At 39.9% G+C, this 18,820-nt stretch overlaps 1 protein-coding gene across 5 annotated transcripts in view; it reads right to left on the bottom strand.

Annotated features, from left to right (window-relative positions):
- The window catches only part of PTGER2 (prostaglandin E receptor 2), a 99,839-nt gene that overhangs the window by 22,135 nt on the left and 58,884 nt on the right, over positions 1-18,820 (bottom strand). For 3 of the 5 annotated variants that reach the window (XM_032482044.1, XM_032482045.1, XM_032482047.1), the window contains exons 2-3: positions 10,646-10,849; positions 7,166-7,355 (exon numbers count right to left, since the gene is read on the bottom strand). In XM_032482044.1, coding sequence (XP_032337935.1) covers positions 10,754-10,849 — 96 coding nt within the window. In that variant the 3' untranslated portion in view covers positions 7,166-7,355; positions 10,646-10,753. Of the gene's footprint in view, positions 1-6,925; positions 7,356-10,645; positions 10,850-18,820 lie in introns of those variants that run through there. The other 2 variants (XM_032482048.1, XM_032482046.1) reach the window with 2 other exon arrangements.

Below are 18,820 nucleotides of genomic sequence, written 5' to 3'. Positions count from 1 at the left end.
ATCAAAAAAGTTAAAAAAAATCCCTTTTAACTTTTGACAAAGGAAGCAAGAACACACAATGGTGAAAAGACAATCTCTTCAGCAAGCAGTGTTGGGAAAACTGGACAGCCACATGCAAATCAACGAGGTTAGAACACTCCCTCGCACCATGTACAAAAATAAACTCAAAATGGCTTAACAACTTATATATAAGATAAGACACTATAACCTCCTACTAGAAAACATAGGCAAAACATTCTCTGACATAAATCTTAGCAGTGTTCTCCTAGGGCAGTCTACCCAGGCAATAGAAATAAAATCAAAAATTTTAAAAAATGGATGTGATTAAATCTATAAGCTTTTGCACAGCAAAGGAAACTATAAATAAAAAGACAACCTATGGAATGGGAGAAAATATTTGCAAACGATGCAACTAACAAGGGCTTATTTTCCAGAATATACAAACAGCTCATACAACTCAGTAACAAAAAACAAACAACCCAATCCAAAAATAGACAGAAGACCTAAACAAACATTTCTCTAATGAGGACATACAAATGGCCAATAAGCACATGAAAAGATGCTCAATAGAACTAATTATTAGAGAAATGCAAATCAAAACTACAGTGAGGTATCACCTCACACCAGTCAGAATGGCCACCACTCAAAAGTCCACAAACAATAAATGCGGGAGAGGGTGTGGAGAAAAGGGAGCCCTCCTACACTGTTAGTGGGAATATAGTTTGGTGCAGCCACTGTGGAAAACAGTATGGAGATTCCTCAAAAAACTAAAAATAGACTTACCATATGATCCAGGAATCCCACTTATGAGCATATAATCAGAGGGAACTCTAATTCAAAAAAGACATACACTCCAATGTTCATAGCAGCAGTGTTTACAATAGCCAAGATGTGGAAACAACCTAAATGTCCATATACAGACAAATGGATAAAGAAGACATGGTGTATATATATATATACAATGGAATACTACTCAGGCATAAAAAGAATGAAATAATGCCATTTGCAGCAACATGGATGGACCTGGAGATAGCCATACTAAGTGAAGTCAGTCAGAAAGAGAAAGAAAAATACCATATACTATCACTTACACATGGAATCTAAAACATGATACAAATGAACTTATTTACAAAATAGAAACAGACTCACTGACACAGAAAACAAATTTATGGTTACCAGGGGGAAAGGGGGAGTGGAGGGATAAATTGGGAGTTCAGAATTTGTAGATACTAACTACTGTATATAAAACAGATAAAAAAAACAAGATTCTACTGTATAGCACAGGGAATCATATTCAATATCCTGTGTTAGCCTATAACAAAAAAATATGAAAAGGAATATATAACTGAATCACTACACTGTACAGCAGAAATTAACACAACACTGTAAACCGACTATACCTCAATAAAACAAAAAAAATTTTCTGTGCCATTAGCGATCTTTCAGTAGAAAAATTTGAGATAGCCTATTTATTAGTTGGGATATTACTAGTTGCAAGTGACAGAAACCCCAATTCAAATTAGCACAAATAAAAATGGTTTACATAATTGAAATTTTGAAGAGTAGAATTTAAGCATGGCTGGATCCAAGAGCCCAGACTCTGACATGCAGACCTGATCTGTCACCTTGGTGTGCCTCTGCTTCCTTCTGCATCAAGGCTTTTTGCTGGTCACAGTGAGATGTATATTAGGCAGGCATCCTTTGTTCTCAGCAAGCCAGCAGAAAAGAGAACGCTTCTCAACTGTGCCAGCAAACATTTCATGGGTCCTAAATGCATCATCTTCAGACAAAGCAACGTGGCCCGGGGGTTGTGATACTCTGCGTCACATGCCCAGTCCTGGGACTGGAGTGAACCCCTCTGGAATGTCATGGCTTGAAATGGGTGAGGACCAGCCCCCAAAGAAAGACAGGGCAGCCAGGCTCTTACCAGAAGAAGCATGAATAAAATGAGTAGACGAAAAGCAGATGCCCATGCAAGCCTCATTTACACTTGAATGTCCAACAGATGTCTCAAATTTTACAGGTTCAAAATGCAACTCTTTATTTTCCTGCTTCCAGTTTTTCAACTTAGAAAATGGCAAAAACATTAAATCAGTTGTTCAGGCCAAAAACTTTAGAATAATCCATGATTTTTCTTTTCCTCTTTCCTTAGGAAGTTTTCTTAGTTCTAACTTTAAAATATAGTTTCTTTTAGACTACCTCTTACTACTTCCACCACCAACAGCTTTTAAAAAAAAATCTCTCATTTGGATTAATGCAATTTCTTTCCAAACAGTCTCTGAACTACTGCTTTTGGTGCTTTACTATCTGTTCTCTATATTATAGTCAGTTATTTTTTAAAAATAAAAATGAGTTTTTAATAACTGACCAAAACTCTACAATGATGGATCAGAAACCAAACATAAAACCTAGAATAATAAACTTTTAAAATACAAGAGAAAATCTTTGTGACTGTGGGTTGAATGAAGGTTTCTCAGGACATAAAAAGCATGAACCATAAAACAAAAACTGATAAACTGGACTTCACCAAAATTAAAAGCTTCCTCTTTTTAAAAGACACTGTTAAGAAAACAAAAAGACAAGCCACAGATTGGAAGAATATATTTGAAAAATACATACTGGATAAAAGTCTTATATCTAGATAATGAAGAACTCTTATAACCCAGTAATAAAACAAACAACTCATTAACAAAATGAGAAGATCTGAACATATTCTTCATCATTTAAGAGATATGGATGGTATATAATCACATGAAAATATGCCCAACATTATTAGTCATTAGGGAAATGCAAATTCAAGTCACAATGAATGCCACTATATGCCTACTAAAAACAAAAAGTAAAAACTTAACAATATCAAGGGCTGGCAAAGTTACGGAGCAACTGGAACTCCAAACACTGCTGGTGGGATGCAAAATGGCACAGACTTGTTGGGAGACAATTTAGCAGTTTCTTATAATATGAAACATATCCTTACCATAAGACCTAGTAACCCTACTTCTAGATAGTTCCTCAAGAGAAATGAAACATGTCCACCCAAGACTGGCATGTGAACGTTGATAGTAACAGCTTTATCCATAAAAGGGAAAAACTGGAAACAATCTGAATGTCCACCAACTGGATAAACAACTTGTGGCACATCCACAATGGAGTACCTCTCAGGAATGAAAAGTAAACTGTGTACCGAGACATGTGATGACAGGGAAGAATCTCAAATGTGTCGTGCTAAGTGAAAGGAGGCAGATACAGAGGTCTACACACTGTATGATTCCATTTACGTGCCATTCTGGAAAAAGGCTAAATTATATGAACAGAAATCCCATCAGTAGTTAACAGGGTCTGAGAGGGAGGGAGGGGACTGACTACAAAGGAGCACGAGGGAAGTTTTTGCAAAGATGGAAATGTTCTGATCTCGAGGGTTGTTGTGGTTGTGTGCTCAAAACACGTGAAAGCTCACTGAATGGTACATCTAAAAAGGGTACATTTTCTTGTATATAAATTATACCTCAATATGTATTTTACTTAAAAATGAAAAATCTAGGATTGCTTATAACTACTCCTGGTTTGGCAGGGCCTGATTAGAATCGATTTTTGCTCAAATAAATTCAATTTTTTAAAAAATTATCTTTCAGGGGCTTCCTATCACTTTTAAAATAAATCCTGCTCTTTGACTAACTAAATATACACACATATGTGTATATGCCATTTCAAAGGACAGGGACTATAACTATATGTGATATTATTTTATATCCTTCAAAATAAATACATTTTTGTTGAATATTACATTTTTATATCAGGCTATGTGATCATAAATAAGATCCTTCTATCTCTTGCCTTTGTCAACATCTAATTAAAAGAAAGCAATCTTAGAAGAAAAAAAGAGCCTTCTTACTCCAGAAAGTGCCACCTCACTCACAAACTTCTGACAAAAACATTGCACTGGGATTTGTCCCAATGATGTAAGTTTATGAAAAATTCTTTACAACAAATAACACAGTTTGAAAATAATACTCTTCAACAAAGGCTTTTCTCTATTTCTATTTCTATAAACAATTACTTATATAACTTTCAAAAGACAAAAATAATCATAACAATAGCTAATGTTTAATGAGCACTTACTTTGTGTGGTGCTCGGTGCCAAACTCCACGTAGATGACCTCATTTTTATCCTGTCATAACCCTATGAGACATAAGTATGCCTCTAAAATCCTCTCCTAACAGAGGAGGGACTGAGGCTGTGCAGCTTGACAAAGGCTGTGCAGCCAGTGAAGATTCAGAGCCAGAATCACACACCATGCCTGTGGTCAGTTAGTGCAGTAATGCCTCACTATCTGTGGGGGACCAGGACCCTCAGGGACACCAAAATCCATGGAAACTTGTCTCTAACAGGACATGGTAGTAATGCAGTTGGGCCCCACAGCTGACTGTACTGTCTTGTAAAATCTGATGGGTTGTTGATTCTTTGCATATTTTGCTTTGTTTTTCCAACCAGAATGTAGCCTATATAAAATCAGGTATTGTGATTCATTCATCTTGCTGTTCTCAGAAGCACCTAGCATGCTGTAGCGTCAAAAGAAAAATTTACTGAGTGAGCATTATTCCTCAAACTTCGATTCCACAGCTTCATTTGTCCTCTTGGGGGGACTGGGTATATGTTGCCTCAATAAAGGGTGGAGGAAGAATGAAGGTGTTTCTTATTCTACAGATATTTTTCAAAGGAGTAGGCTCCTTTCTGACTGTAATGATTTTGGTGCAGTCTTACTTGAGATTATATCTATCAACATTATTTCATTTGCCTGCTACTACATTTTAGCTCATCTCCATATACCTATTTGAGAAGAATTGGTCATTTGCTATATAATCTGAATCATTTATGTCCTATTTTTATTTCTCACTGGGGATTTCCTATAAACCGTATATGGCCCATAAACTTCTCTTTAGCGTCTCCAATTTTGGGGAAAAAAATGTGATGCTGTGTCCTGGTCTGGTCTGTTCTAAATATACATTTCCTTTCTCTGAATCCACAACGTGTGGTTTTACCACAAGTGAAGAATAAAGGTCAAAAGAAGCTAACTGGTGCAAAAGACCATTAGGTAAAAAAGTATATCAAGTTTGTCACAACATGAAAAATTTTAAATGCATTGTTAACTTAATGTATAGATAAGCACAATCAATGGAATAAAAGAGGGATATTATAAAACGTATATATGACTGAACTACTACACTATACACCAGAAATGGACACACTGTAAACTGAGTATACTTCAATAATAAGTAAATAAATAAATAAATAAATAATAAATTCAACTGGTTATGCTCTTTTATTGACTTAAATTCAAATTCACTACTTAGGTAGTTGTAGCATTCTTAGATAATGATATGGAGAGTATCAGTACCATTTTAAATATCGCTAACTTTGTACATGCAGCATTTATTTAACATTCAACAAATATTTATTCAGCCCCTACTATGTGACAGATGTAGTGTTTTGGGGTTACACTGGTAAGCAAGACAGACAGTTTCTGCCTTTACGGAACTTACATTCTACAAAAGCCAAAAAACAAACAAACAAACAAAAAAACACCAAACAAGTAAACCAAAATGACAATTAGCAAGCTGTAATAAAGCCTTAAAAGGAAACAAGTGGGGGCTGGGATGGAGAATCAGACTGGGGAGGGGTTGGGTGGCAGAGTAAAAATACTTCAGATAGCACGGTTTGGCATTGATCTTTCTGAGGAGGAAAGAGTTAAGCTAGAAAATGGAGGAATGAGTAATAGATGAAAGGTGCTTGTGTGCACGGGCGTGCATGTGAACCCCACCAACGGGAAGCCATAGATACAAAGACCGTAAGGCAGGAAAGAACTTCCAGGGTTGAGCAGCTGCGAGAAGTCCCTGCTGGCTGGAAAAAGGTGAATGAATGACGGGCAGTGGTAGCAGGGAAGGCTGGCAAGGTGGGAAGGAGCTGGACTGGGCAGGGCCTCACCAGTCACAGAGTTGGGATCTTATTCTAAATACAACGGAAAGCCATGTAAGGGTGTTAAGCAGAGACTGAGCAAAGTCTGATTTACAGTCTAAGAAGGCCCCTCTCACTGTGATGAGGAAGATAGATCCACAGAGGAACAAGGATAGAAGCAGAGACTGAAGGGAAGCTACTCTGGTTCTGGGGATGAAAAATGATGGTAGCTTGGCCTTGGTTGGCAGTAGTGGAAGCAGACAAAAACTGGTGGATTGCTGGTGGGATGAACATGGAGGTTAAGGGAAAGAGAAATGAAGCTAAGACTCTTCTTTTTGACTTAAGCTAAACATTATTGAATGTAGGAGTGGGAACCGGTTTTGTGGGAGGCATTGATCCTGTTTTGAACATGTTAGGTTTGACATGTTTGTATGCTATCCAAAAAAAGATGTCGAGTTGACAGATGACAAAGTTACTAATGTGGAGCTTATAAGAGGGGTCCCGGTTAGAAATATCATTAGGGAGTAATCAGGTTATAAACAGTATTTAAAACTCTGGGAATGGATGACATCACCTAGGAAAAGGAATTCAAAGAGAAAGAGAGTGTATCTAGGTGAAATCCCTGAGAAGCACTACCATGTAGAGATTGAACAGGAGTAAAGGAACTCCTCTCGCAGAGAGCCTGAGGAAAAAGCGGCCAGAGAGGTAGGAGAAAAACCAGGAAGTCCTCAAGAACAATGTTAAATAATCAAAATTTGGACAAGCAACTCAATATTTCTGTGCCTCTGCTTCCTTATCTCTAAAATAAATTTATACATTTTTATTAAATAAACCATGTAGAATAGCATATTAGTTTTCTATTGCTGCTATAACAATACCATAAACTTAGTGGCTTAAAGCAAGAAAAATGTATCGTCTTACATTTCTGGAGGTCAGAAGTCCAAAATAGGTCCTTTACAGAGAGGAAATATCAATACGTCAGCAAGCCTGGCTCCTTCTGGAAGTACTAAGGGAAAGTCTGTTTCTTGGCATTCTCTAGCTTCTCGGGGCTGTTTGCATTTCGAGTCGTCACCCGCTCCCACCTTCAAGGCGAGCAAGGGCAGGTTGAGACTAGCGTCCATTATCTTACCTCCTTCTGACTGCGCCTCCTTTTCGGCCTCCCAGCCTCTCTTTGGCTTAATTGAAAGACCCTTGTGATTACAGTGGACTCACCTGGGGAATCCGGCGTCTCTCCCTGTCTCATCGTGAGCTGATTAGCAACCTTAATTCTATTTGCAGCTTCGTTCTCCTTTACCATATAGTATAACATATCCCCAGGTTCTGGAGATCAGGAAATAGGCACCTGTGAGGTGCCAGGATTCTCTCTACCACAAGTAGTAGTAATCCGTGCCTCATAAGATTGCTAAGAGGAAAATAAAGGGTGAAGATAAAATGAGTCAGTACACAAAATACATTTGCCAGGCGTACAGTAAATATTCAATAACATTGGCTATTGTTATTATTACTTTGTTTCATTTCTACCTCGACCACTAGATAGTATCTCAGACAAATATTCTGTTATAGTCATCCCTATAGCACAGGTTATAGATGTTCATGAAATATTTGTTGGGGGAATACAGGGCACAAAGAATGCTCTGACATGTTCAGTGAATAAATGAATGCAGACATGCATGGTTCAGATAGAGCTGTAGAGGCACTGTACTGACCTCACTTGACTTCACCTTTGCCGGAACCCTGCGGGGTGGACTGGCATTCCTCCAAACCAGTTTGTCTTCTTGACTTCTCCATTTAAGTTCACAGACCCACCATTTACTCATGTGTGAAACCTCAAAGTACTTTTAGAGAATGTATTGAATTATTTATACTTGGTCTACTTCCACTCTCACGGTTGGTTTTATTTGACACTTTCTCCCCTTTATTCATTCAACAAACATGATTTTAAAGTTAAGTACGTGCCAGATATCGGGCTAGACAGCCCCAAAGCAAAGTTAAATTAGACAGTCTTCCTCAGTAATGTCTCAAACTTTCCTACTTTCTCTTCCTCCAACAATCAGCTGGTTAAGACTCTCACTACTTCCCTCGGCTTCGGGGGAGTCTATCTCCACAGCCTCTGTCACACTTCTTTACCAAAGCCCAGTGAGGCCGCTCTCCAAATATGCCTGGTATTTGCCTTCATGCTCTTGTTGACACTTGTCTCCTCTGCCTAGAATGTCTTCACTCCCTCTGCTGGGTGAAACGATATGCACTCACTGTTTCGCCCCATATCCAACCCCACTCTTCTTAGAAGCCTTTTTGACCCTGGCAACCGTGTCTTCTCTCTCCCTCAATAGTGCTGTCCTCTTGATTGCCCGCAGATGCACCTGCACCGTAAGCATGTTTGCACTAGGCTCTCAGCTCGTTCAGGGCAGTGACTGCCTTTTATTACAGCCACACAGACTCTCGATTCCAAGTTTGAATCCTGGCTCCTCTATTTTTAAGCTCTGTGGCTTTGGGCAGGTTACTTAACCTCTCTGCTTCAGTATCATCTGCTAAATGGGGTTAATGATATTATTTAGTCAATAGAGTTATGATGAGGATTGACTGACTAAAACACAGGGCTAGCACATGATAAGCACTCAACAAGCATTTGTTGAACTTTTGCACATCTAGGGGATTGAGAATTTGGTGTTACCACTTCTTTGGGGGAGAACAGAGATTTTAAGTGTTAGGTAATTCTCCCCAAGTCAGGAAAAGAACTAGGTTGAGAAGTCATATCACTTCAACTCTGCTTCCCAAATACCTCCCACTACTGAGTTGGAAGGAATATATTTTATTTAAGAGTGTTTTGTCCTTTTCTTAAATAGAAGGCTGGAGTCAAGCTGCCTAATTTTACATCCTCTGGTTTTAACATATGGGAGATGATTTGGGCAAACTTCTCAGGCTGTACAAATGTTCACATTCTGCATTATATCTGGCCAGGCCCCAAGTCTCAGGTGTAAACGCCTGGACCCTAAACCCATGAGCTACTTGAGAGCAGGCTAGCAACTCCAGTCAATTACATGAAATCCCTATAGTACCTGGAGAGCCTCAGCGGCCCCAGCAACGTCCACGACGTTATTCCCAGCTACCTTGCTCTTTTACTTTGACTTGGGTTTTGCTGGGGGTCGGGGGGAGTTGAGGGGGAAGTACGGAGGGGTGGGAGGGCTGGAATGTAAGTCTCCAAAGCGCCTTAGGTGATACAAATATCTGTTTAAAGATTTAAGGGGAAAATAAAATTACTCCCGGGCTGTAGCTGACTGGGAGTTGTCAGAATGTACACTGGGGCGTCAAGGTTTTGTTCAACTGTCATCCTCTTGGGGCAGACATGGAAATGTCGATGGATTGAGAGCCATTCCCTGCCTTAGGAAGACCACGAGTTGCAAATACAAATCCTGTAGAAGTAGGGCAGAAAAATCCTGGCGGCTGAAGAAGAGGTGAGATACTTGCATACCCCATTTGAATGCTGCCCTGGTCTGTTTTAAAACAGAAAAACAATCACATCATTCTCTGGTGCAAACATTTCCAATGGCTCTATGTCGCCAGCAAGATTAATCTAGGCTCTCTGGCCTGGCCTCCAAGGTCTGCCACAACTTAACTTGCTGGTTCTAGGACTCTCTCAGCCCTGCCAGCTGCCACACTACTCTTGAGGTAATGTTAAAATGTAATTTTAAGGGAGGAAATAGTACTACCCCACTTCTAATCTCATAGGGTGAGTGATAACATTAATAAGTTACTATATAACAAGCATTGTACAAAAGGCACTGTACACACATTAACTCATTTTAATCTTCATAACCTAATCATCACATTTTACCCTTAAGGACACTCAGGTGTTAAGTAAAGTGCCCAGGGTCCTATAATTAGAAAATGGTGGAGCCTAGAATTCCAACTCACAGTCTGGCTTCTCAACCACTGTGACCTTCTAGAAAGACTTGTTCCCTGGGAAGGAATTGTTCTGCTGACATCTGAACCTTCAGGAAATTTGACTGCCTCTGCTGGCTTCTGCCAACTTGGCTGGTTAAAGTTGAGCCGAGCAAAGGAGAAAATGGACAAAATCTCCCTTAAATCCAGTGTACTTCCTAGAGCCACAGCAGGCATTATCATTTGATAACTTTAATTTTTCCTAAAAAGGACCAAACAAAACTAGGTTCACTGCATCATCTACTTGCTGAGAGGTCTTATTGAATTACAAGTTCATAACAGAAATGTTTATGCGAGTTGTGTAATTTAACCAAGTTTTCCACAAGGATGCTCGGAGTTAATGGGTAACAGCTGTGGGGAGGATGAAAAACATCTTGGCTATACCTGGAGTGCTTTCATTGTTGGAGAGGCTGGCCTGCCATGGTTCTCCACCTTCACTGCACATTAGAATCACAAGTAGAGCAGAGATTTTGAGAAATACCTGCTAACTGGGCCCCTTCCCAGACCAATTAAGTTCTGGTGCATTGGTAGGTTTTGAAAGCACCCCAGGTGCTATTATCGTGCAGCTCAGACTGGAAATCCTGGGATAGAGAAAAAAGGTGCGTGTTTATGTATTTGTTTTTAGTGCTCTGCAGTCCTTCACAGTGATCCCAATCCCTGCTTCTCTTAAAACTTGAACACCGTGGGCCTTTTTTAGTTGTCCAAAATGTATTATTCAGAATGGGAACAGACGACAGTACTCTGAACACATACCTGATTTAATGAAATAAAAAATTTTGAGATGTGGGCTGTATCCTTTGTAGCTTTGATACTTAAAGTGTGGGTGGAGGAGGGACACCATCGGCCTGACCTGGGAGCTGGTTAGATGCAGGATGCCAGGCCCTCCTGGGATCTGCGCCCTTTGACAAAATCCACACGTGAAAGTGTGAGGAGCACTGCCTTGGAGATCTTTTCTACCTGCACAGTTTACAAAGGGGGGACAAGAAAACAGAGTATGAATGAGTTGATGGAACTCCCACCCAGAGACTAGACTCCCCTACTGGGAGCCAAGAGACCATGTCTCCTGACTCCTGGATTTGTGACTTTTCCACTACACTATGCTGATCCACCATAAAAATAAATTATTGTGGGGTTCTTTCCCTGAGTGAATCTGGATTTTTATCTTCCTTCTGTATCAAGGATGTTTTCCAGGATATGGGATGGAAGATGGGGCTTTTAACGATCAACTCATGTTTGAAAAAGGGAGAAAGACTCCTGTGATAAAATGTGCACGTTAAAAGTAGAATTGATCTGGAAAATCTAATTTTACCTTGGCCTCAAAGAGAAAACCATTGTTAAACCACTGTAAAATCTTTTTTTAAGAAAAAAAATGCTTTAAGTACAAAGTCATAAAATGGAATTATTTCTTTAAACTGTAGTGGATAAAAACAAATGTTCACGAAGATTGGGTGTCACTCCAATAATAGTTTCCATTTCAGCTCTGCCTCAAGTCATTTGTTGGTATAAATTTTTATCAGGCTATAAGTTTTCAATGTGAAGAGATACACTTGTTTATGTCTCTCCATAACTGAAATTACTTCACTCTGCATCACACAATTCTGCCAATGGTGGGAAGGCTTCATATCATCACATCAGGGTCACTTGATCAAGCAGTCTCTTTGGATTAAATACTGAGGCAAAAATCCAAGTTTGCCCCATCACGTGAAGGATGAGGATGAGGTTGGGGGTGAGGGTGCTTCTGTAATGTTTGGCACTGGGACAGGGTACAGGCACCACTCGTCACGCTTTGTCCAGGTGAACGGCGTCACCTGGTCTGGTCCTAGCAATACACATAGTGTCTGTTGCGCATGTCTGCAGCTTTGCCAGCTGCCCTCAGGGCCATGTTTCTGCATCTGCTTTATCTCAACTGTCCTTTCTGCTCTAGGTCTCCCAAACTTATCTGTAGCTGCCCCTGTTCTTCCCATTCCTGTTTCCGGCAGAGTGCAAGGCACCGGCATTTCTCAGAGATCCAATGCGGCTGAGCCCGAGTCTCAGAGTCTAGGAATTTCTCTTGCCTTTCTATTTGTGAAATGCCTCTCTTTTTGGTGGGAATTGGTCTTACATAATTACACATTTCTTCTGTTCCATGGTTCATGGTATAAATTCCATGCTCTAATTTGGCCAGGTTGTGGCTCTTAATATTTCAAAGGAATGTGTGTGTGTGTGTTTAAATTTTAAAAACTCCGTTTCCCCTCATTGCCTGTCTTACAGCTAAATGAGGGTCTCCCTGGGTGCTCAAAAACCAGGTGCTGAAAAGAGTCTTTGTTTTTCCGGCTGTGTCACCCATACCCTGAGAGCCGGGTACAAAGAAAGCCTTCAGTCTGGGTGGGAAAGCAGGACAAGGGCAAAAACCTGGATAATACATTTTTAAACCAAAACACAATCCTGCCAGACTCCTGTTGACCAAACCATATTTTAAGTCCAGTTTGCTGTCTTTCAATTTCTTGGGCTTCTATTTGAGAGGCAGAGAATTCAACTGTGTTAGCATTTTTTGAGTGCTCTGCGCAAGACACTTCATAAGGTCCCACACAGGACGCACAGCCAATCCCTGTCCTCAGGTATGTGTAAGTTATCTCTTGCTGCTGTAACATATTGCTACAAACTCAGAAGCTTAAAACAATGCAAATGTATTATCTTAACACGTCTGGAGGTCAGAAGCTCAACTGTGGTTTCATGGGGCTAAAATCAAGCTGTTGGCGTGCCTGTGTTCTTTCAGGAGGCTCTGGGAGAGAATACATTTTCTTGCCTTTTGCAGATTCTAGAGGCTGCCTACAGTCCTTGGCTTGCATCTGCTAATCCCAAGCTCCTAACTTATCCCTCCCTGTCTGCTTTGGTAGCCTCAAGTTTGTTTTCTGTGTCTGTTTTCGTTATTTCTTTATAACCATTTGTCGCCCCTCACTGCTGTCACCTACCTGGCCCCTGTAGGCATCTGAGTTGTAACTCCTGGCCTCGATACAGGCAGCTGTTTTCTGGAATCTTACCTATTCTTTCCACTGTCCCCTGCCCCACTTGCTAGCCACTGAGAACAGTGTGTGGGTTATTTCTGCACTAGAAACTCAAAAGATCTCTTTCTCCCTCTGATGACCTCCCGCACTCTCCCTCAGCACCTCAGGCAAGTGGCATCTTTTTCTAGTCTGGAGGAGACTCTGCCTTCCCCTTGCTGCCGAATAAAACATTTTGTTCATGCACATAATAAATTTCCTTCCCCAAGGGCTTATGCTTTTGGAACATAACACCCAGAAAGACTGGAAAGGCTATTTTTATTTTTTGTTACATTCCTTGAAGAAATGAAGGACAGAAACTGCTCAAATAAAGGGGAGGGAATAAGGAGGAAAATGCTACTATAAATCAATTTCTAAAAATATCATATAGACATAATGACTTATTTAACAAGATAATACATGCTCACTGTGACGGTTCAAACATAACAGGTAAAAACATCAGGAAATGAATGTTCCCACACATCCCACCACCCAGAGATGGCTACTATTCACATATTCTTTCAGAACTGCTATTTTTGATTTTTTTTTTCAGAAATAGGCTTGCACTATTATATTGTTCTAGACCTTGATTTTCTTCACTTAAAAATACATTGCAAACACCTTTCCACTGTCAGTCCATACTGATTTATCTCAGTGTTTTTATTTAGCAAGTAGCCCTGTCCATGATTGAACCATTGTTTATTTCTCAAATCCCACACTGATGGACCTTTTGTTGTTTTAGATTTTTATTATAACAGATGCAGTGAACATTCTTCTACATAATTCTTTGCACAGCTTGTGTAAGTAAGCCCAGGAAAAGCGTCTACCGGGTCGTGGAGCATGGATATTTTAAATTATGGTAGATAATGCCAATGAGTCCCCCACATTTTACAGTCTCAGTAACACTGAATTAGAATTTCTGTTTTTTTCCACACCCTTGCCAACATCAAGCTTTATGAAATAAAACTGATTCAAATCATCCCTTGCTGTTAAAAATGTGAATAAAATACTTTCCTGCCTTAGAAGAATATAGTAAGTACACTGCCAACAATGGAAACCTTCTTTAATGAGTAAGTTTTCTGATGTGGTTTACTAAGGAGATGCTTAATGGAAAATTATCAGCAAGAAGAAACAGGGATGGGGAAGCCTAGAGAGATCAAGTACAGCCAGGGATGTGACAGATGAAGCCAGCCTTAACCCAGGTGATGGCGACCAAGGAGGTGGGCGATTTGAGAGAACCTGAGGGGAGAGAAGGGCAGAATTCATAGAACTAATCACAATTTGTGATCATTTTATGGACAGTCATCTCTTTATTCAACCATAAGCTCTAACATTGTGCCTTCATTGCCCGATACAGGGTAGAGTAAACGTTAATGGATACTTGATGAATGAAATAAAGAAGGAAGAGAAAGAGAGATGGGGTGGAAGGGAGGGGAGGGATGGAGAGGAGAGAGAAGAGAAGAGAAGAGAAGAGAAGGGAAGAGAAGAGGGATGGGGAATAGGACCAAGCCAGCTGCCTGGTGTACACAGCATGGAATGGAATCCCACTGGCCGGTGTCCTAGCTTCTTGATGTGAACAGACTTCAAGGTCATTGTCTGTGTTGCTGTTAGGGACTTAATTATCAGACACAGGGAAGAAGTACTACCTTATTTGTAAACCCCACAACTTATCAGTAAGGATGCTCTTTAGATAATGTCCAGTTGGCCTTGCACTGGTTTAAGGAGAAAAGCTGTCTGAGATGGAACTAAGCCTGGGGCAAAAGCTTTTTAAAGTTCAGTAATTTAAAAAATATATTTGAAAAATTAAACATCTATAGTAGAATCTTCTATCTAGCTTTCTATTAACATTTTTTTATAGTCCAGGTAAACCTCTGACTAAATTATAGGATAAATATTTATAAGTAAAATTTATGAATAAATAAAGGATGGTCACATCCTCTGAATATGGAATACCAAAACCCCCCCTGCAATCTCTGATGGAAAAAGCCTCTTAAGCTTTTGTTGACTTGATCATGAATCAATTAAATTTACTGAGTTATCGGGTTCAAAGCAGTGGAATTAGGTGGTGTAGGAGGTACAAATGAATGTTAAAAATGGTTTATTTACTTCCTGTTTGAAACCTACTTGGAAGACAAAATTTATGAGGTTAGAATATGAGAATTTATCATCATTAAGAAAAGAAACTTCCTTGATGAGTGTTTCAAAGACATGGAAAAGATGGGGCAACCATGGGCAAGTAGAGGATTCTGGGTGCTGTGTGCTGTGCATTCTGGAATGATGCTGTATTTGTCTGCTACTGCTCCCACTGCAAGCCTAAACATAGGACAGAAGGTGGACCCATATTATTACCCAATTACAGTGGAAAATTGTTTGATTTGCTCGGGCTTATACATATGGTGAATATTTGGAAATGCTAGATTTGCCACTTGCAGAACATTTTAACTAGAAGCAGGAAAACGAACACAGATTTTGGACTTTGAGCTAGATCACTTTTCTGGACATATGGGCATTTCTGCTTCACCCTGAGAGATTGAGCTGGCAACCTTAGGAAGTTTGCATGAGAGTAAAGCTGACTTTAAAAGAAATCTGGGGAACTTGAATCTGTGTTCAAAGTTCAGCCAAAATAAAGAAGTAGTTCCATGTCACCATGAGTTGCCAATAGTAATGTTATAAAAAATGTTTTCTCGAAGCCAACAATCTTTTTCCTGTCTGCATGAAATAATTCAAACCATACTTAGTAAACAGAAGTTCTGAATGCAGTTTAGAACAATGGATCTCCATTGTGTACCACATACAAATAGAAAGTTAAAGATTAAGAAATTATTCACGCGAAGGTCACTTAGAAGGTTTCCCACAATAACAGGATTTGAGTAAACACGTATTCATTAAGTATTTCTTATGTGGTCAGCTTTATGAAGGGATGGTGGAGGATGGGAAGGGGGACTAACGAAATGCCATACCTGGTCCCTGACTTAATGAGCCTTCACTGATTTGGAAGAATAAGCAGGAAACACATGAAACTGCTAAGTAACTATCTAAAGCAGTGTGAAGTTACGTATTAGAGTAGTGAAATACTGTAATGATGAGTGGTCATGGAAAGTGAATGTAATGGAGACCGGAGGGGGTTTTCCTGGTCTCGACAGGGTGTGGAGAGGGGAACCCGACAGAAAGTGCATTCCAGGAGGGGACTAGCAGGAAGCAAGGACGGCATGTAAGGGAGGGAGGAGGGGACCTGTCTAGCAGAATAATCGGGTCAAAGTGACCAAGTCACTTCCCAGCAGATGCTTTCCTGCCCATACCTGCTTACTGCATCCATCCCTCTTGCTTTACAGCCAGCTCCATCTCTTAGTGCTGCGTGAACTGTTTCCCTCTTCTGAATACTGTGTTCCTCCCTCTCTGCCCAGCTTTTTAAAATACTATGTCAGGAGTTAGATGGCCTGGGTTGAATCCTGGTTCCACTACTTACCAGCTGGGCAAATTATTTCATTTCTTTTTGCCTTAGTTTTCCCATCTTTAAAGAGGAGTCAATAATGATTCAATTCATTAATGCATATAGTTTTTACAACAGTGACTAGCATATAGTAAGCAAGCAATGAATCTTAACTAACGTTAGCTAGTCCTTGAATGGTGTTGAGGATTCATTTCAAAAATTATTCTGGTGATACGTGAGGATCATCTTTGGAGGTACTAATAATAATCCAGTGTCTGGGCAAGAGAGGCTGGATCAGGGTGATACACTGGATGTGGTGGCTTAGCTGAGGTACCACCCACCGCCACCATAGCCTCTGCCAGTAACAGTGTCATCCTTGACACCAGCCCTGTCTGAGATCCCACACTCCCAGGAAATGCTTCCATTGACGGTGATAGTTAAAAGTAGAGGAGTGAGGAGGTTGGTTTTATTTATGGACAAAGAAGACACTGAACAGAGATGGGATAAGATGAAAATATCTTCTGAAGATAGTTTAAGCAACTGATTCTATAGATAGAAAAGGTGAGACTTGGGATTAGGAAACCATGACCATGAAAGTGGAATTTAAGGAGTGGGAAGAGAAAAAAGGAGTCAAAGAGCAGCAATCAAAGAGAAAGGAAACAGACCAGAGAAGGTGCCCTTATGGAAGCCATGAGAACAGTTTGGAGCAGGAGGATATTTTTATTTGTGAGCCAACTGAATATTCAGTTCCCACATCAGAATCGGGACTCCTTTGCCTATGGCTGACCAAACATTTCTCACAAACCCTAGCGTTCTGTGACCCTGTCAACACATTCAGAGGTTCTTATGGTTTTACTCATTATTGGTAAACTCTCCTACACACTCACCACTCTTCAAAACTATAGAGAGTTGGCCATTAAATTCAGATGGCCCCAGTTCACGGAGTCCTCACCCCCACCCATTTTTTCTGCCCCTAGTCTGTTTTTCTTCTTTTTCCAAAGAGGAAGGGTCAATATATAGTTGTGATGATTTTGAAATTACAGCTGTGCATTTTAAACTCTTTGCATTTATAAATGATGTAGTTCTTCTATGTAATTTGTAGAAATGCCATTTTCTTTCCTTTCTTGACTTCTGCATTTCCAGTAGAATCGCATGTGTGGTGAACTGATGATGGTGCCCTGAGCAAGTCCCTTAATCCTCTGTCCCAACTTTCTCACTCAGGAAATTACCAATTCGTTTTTAGTAAAATAGCTCAGAATGATCCTGTAAAACCACTCTATTCCAAGGACTTCTAAATTTATTCAAGATTCTCCTTCTTCCTCTCTGATACCATCATGGTTTTGTTTTCCCTAGCTCTTCTTGCTGCTCGCTGAAGGCAGCCGCACCCCACGGCTCCCGCTGTGGCTCAGCTCTACTTGCTCACAGTGTTAATCTACCTTAAGAGCTTTATGTCTTCTCTCTGCTGATATCTTCAATTCTGTATCTCTGTTCTTCTGACCTAAACTCTAGTTCCATACCTTCCGTTGCCCCCAGTTGCGTGTGCCACCATCAGTCCAAGCTGAGCAAGTCCAGACTCAACATGGCACCATCTACCAGTCCCTGGGACTATCGTCTGACCTTTCCCTTTCCCTTTCCCCTGCCCTCGTCCCCTTCCAACAGGGAGTATCATATTCTGCCCTCTAAAACACTCCTTACTGAACTACAATTCCCTTTGGATTTTATGCTTCTTGAAGGACAAGATTATATCTTGCTCACCTTTAAATTCATATAATTCTGTATGTTTGAAAATAGACATGAAATAAATATTGGTTTGAATTTAGTAGCTGAGTTGCCGAGAGAGTGTTCCATGCTCAAATATATTTATAAAGCCCTCAGTTGAAGTTAATCAGGATTTCTTATTAAGATTGCTGATGGTTATTATTACTAATTCTTAACAGAGGCATTATAGTATGTGAGTGGGTCCAAACTTCACTGATCACAGTACCAATTGCCTCTCTTTGAACAAAGGTCCTCAAAACAAATTACGAAATGTTGTGCTAGGATAACTGATTAACCATTCACATACAAAAATAAAATCCACATGGATCAAAATGTGATATATATATAAAATATATACACATACATGTATGGCGGGCATGTCCCAGGGGCTCAACCGAAGCCTGGGACATGGCCCTTCTCACGCCCCACATCTGTTTTCCTGCATCACACGTATATACATACATATAAAACAACGCAAGAAATTTAAGAAAATATAGGTGAATATTTCTCAATCTTGGGGTGGGGAAGAATTTTCTAAGCATAACATGCATAGCAGGAACCATGAATATTGGCATATGTTATTACATACATTTAAAATTTTTAATGTTTCTATATTTTTTTAAATGGTGAAATTAATTCAAACACCAGAAGAGAGAAAATAGTGAATAAAACATTTGCAATGTATGTGACAGATAAAAATTGGATATGCTAACTATTTTG

Source organism: Camelus ferus, chromosome 6 (assembly GCF_009834535.1).
Source record: "Camelus ferus isolate YT-003-E chromosome 6, BCGSAC_Cfer_1.0, whole genome shotgun sequence".
NCBI lineage: Eukaryota > Metazoa > Chordata > Mammalia > Artiodactyla > Camelidae > Camelus > Camelus ferus.
This window is presented reverse-complemented; position numbering and strand designations above follow the sequence as displayed.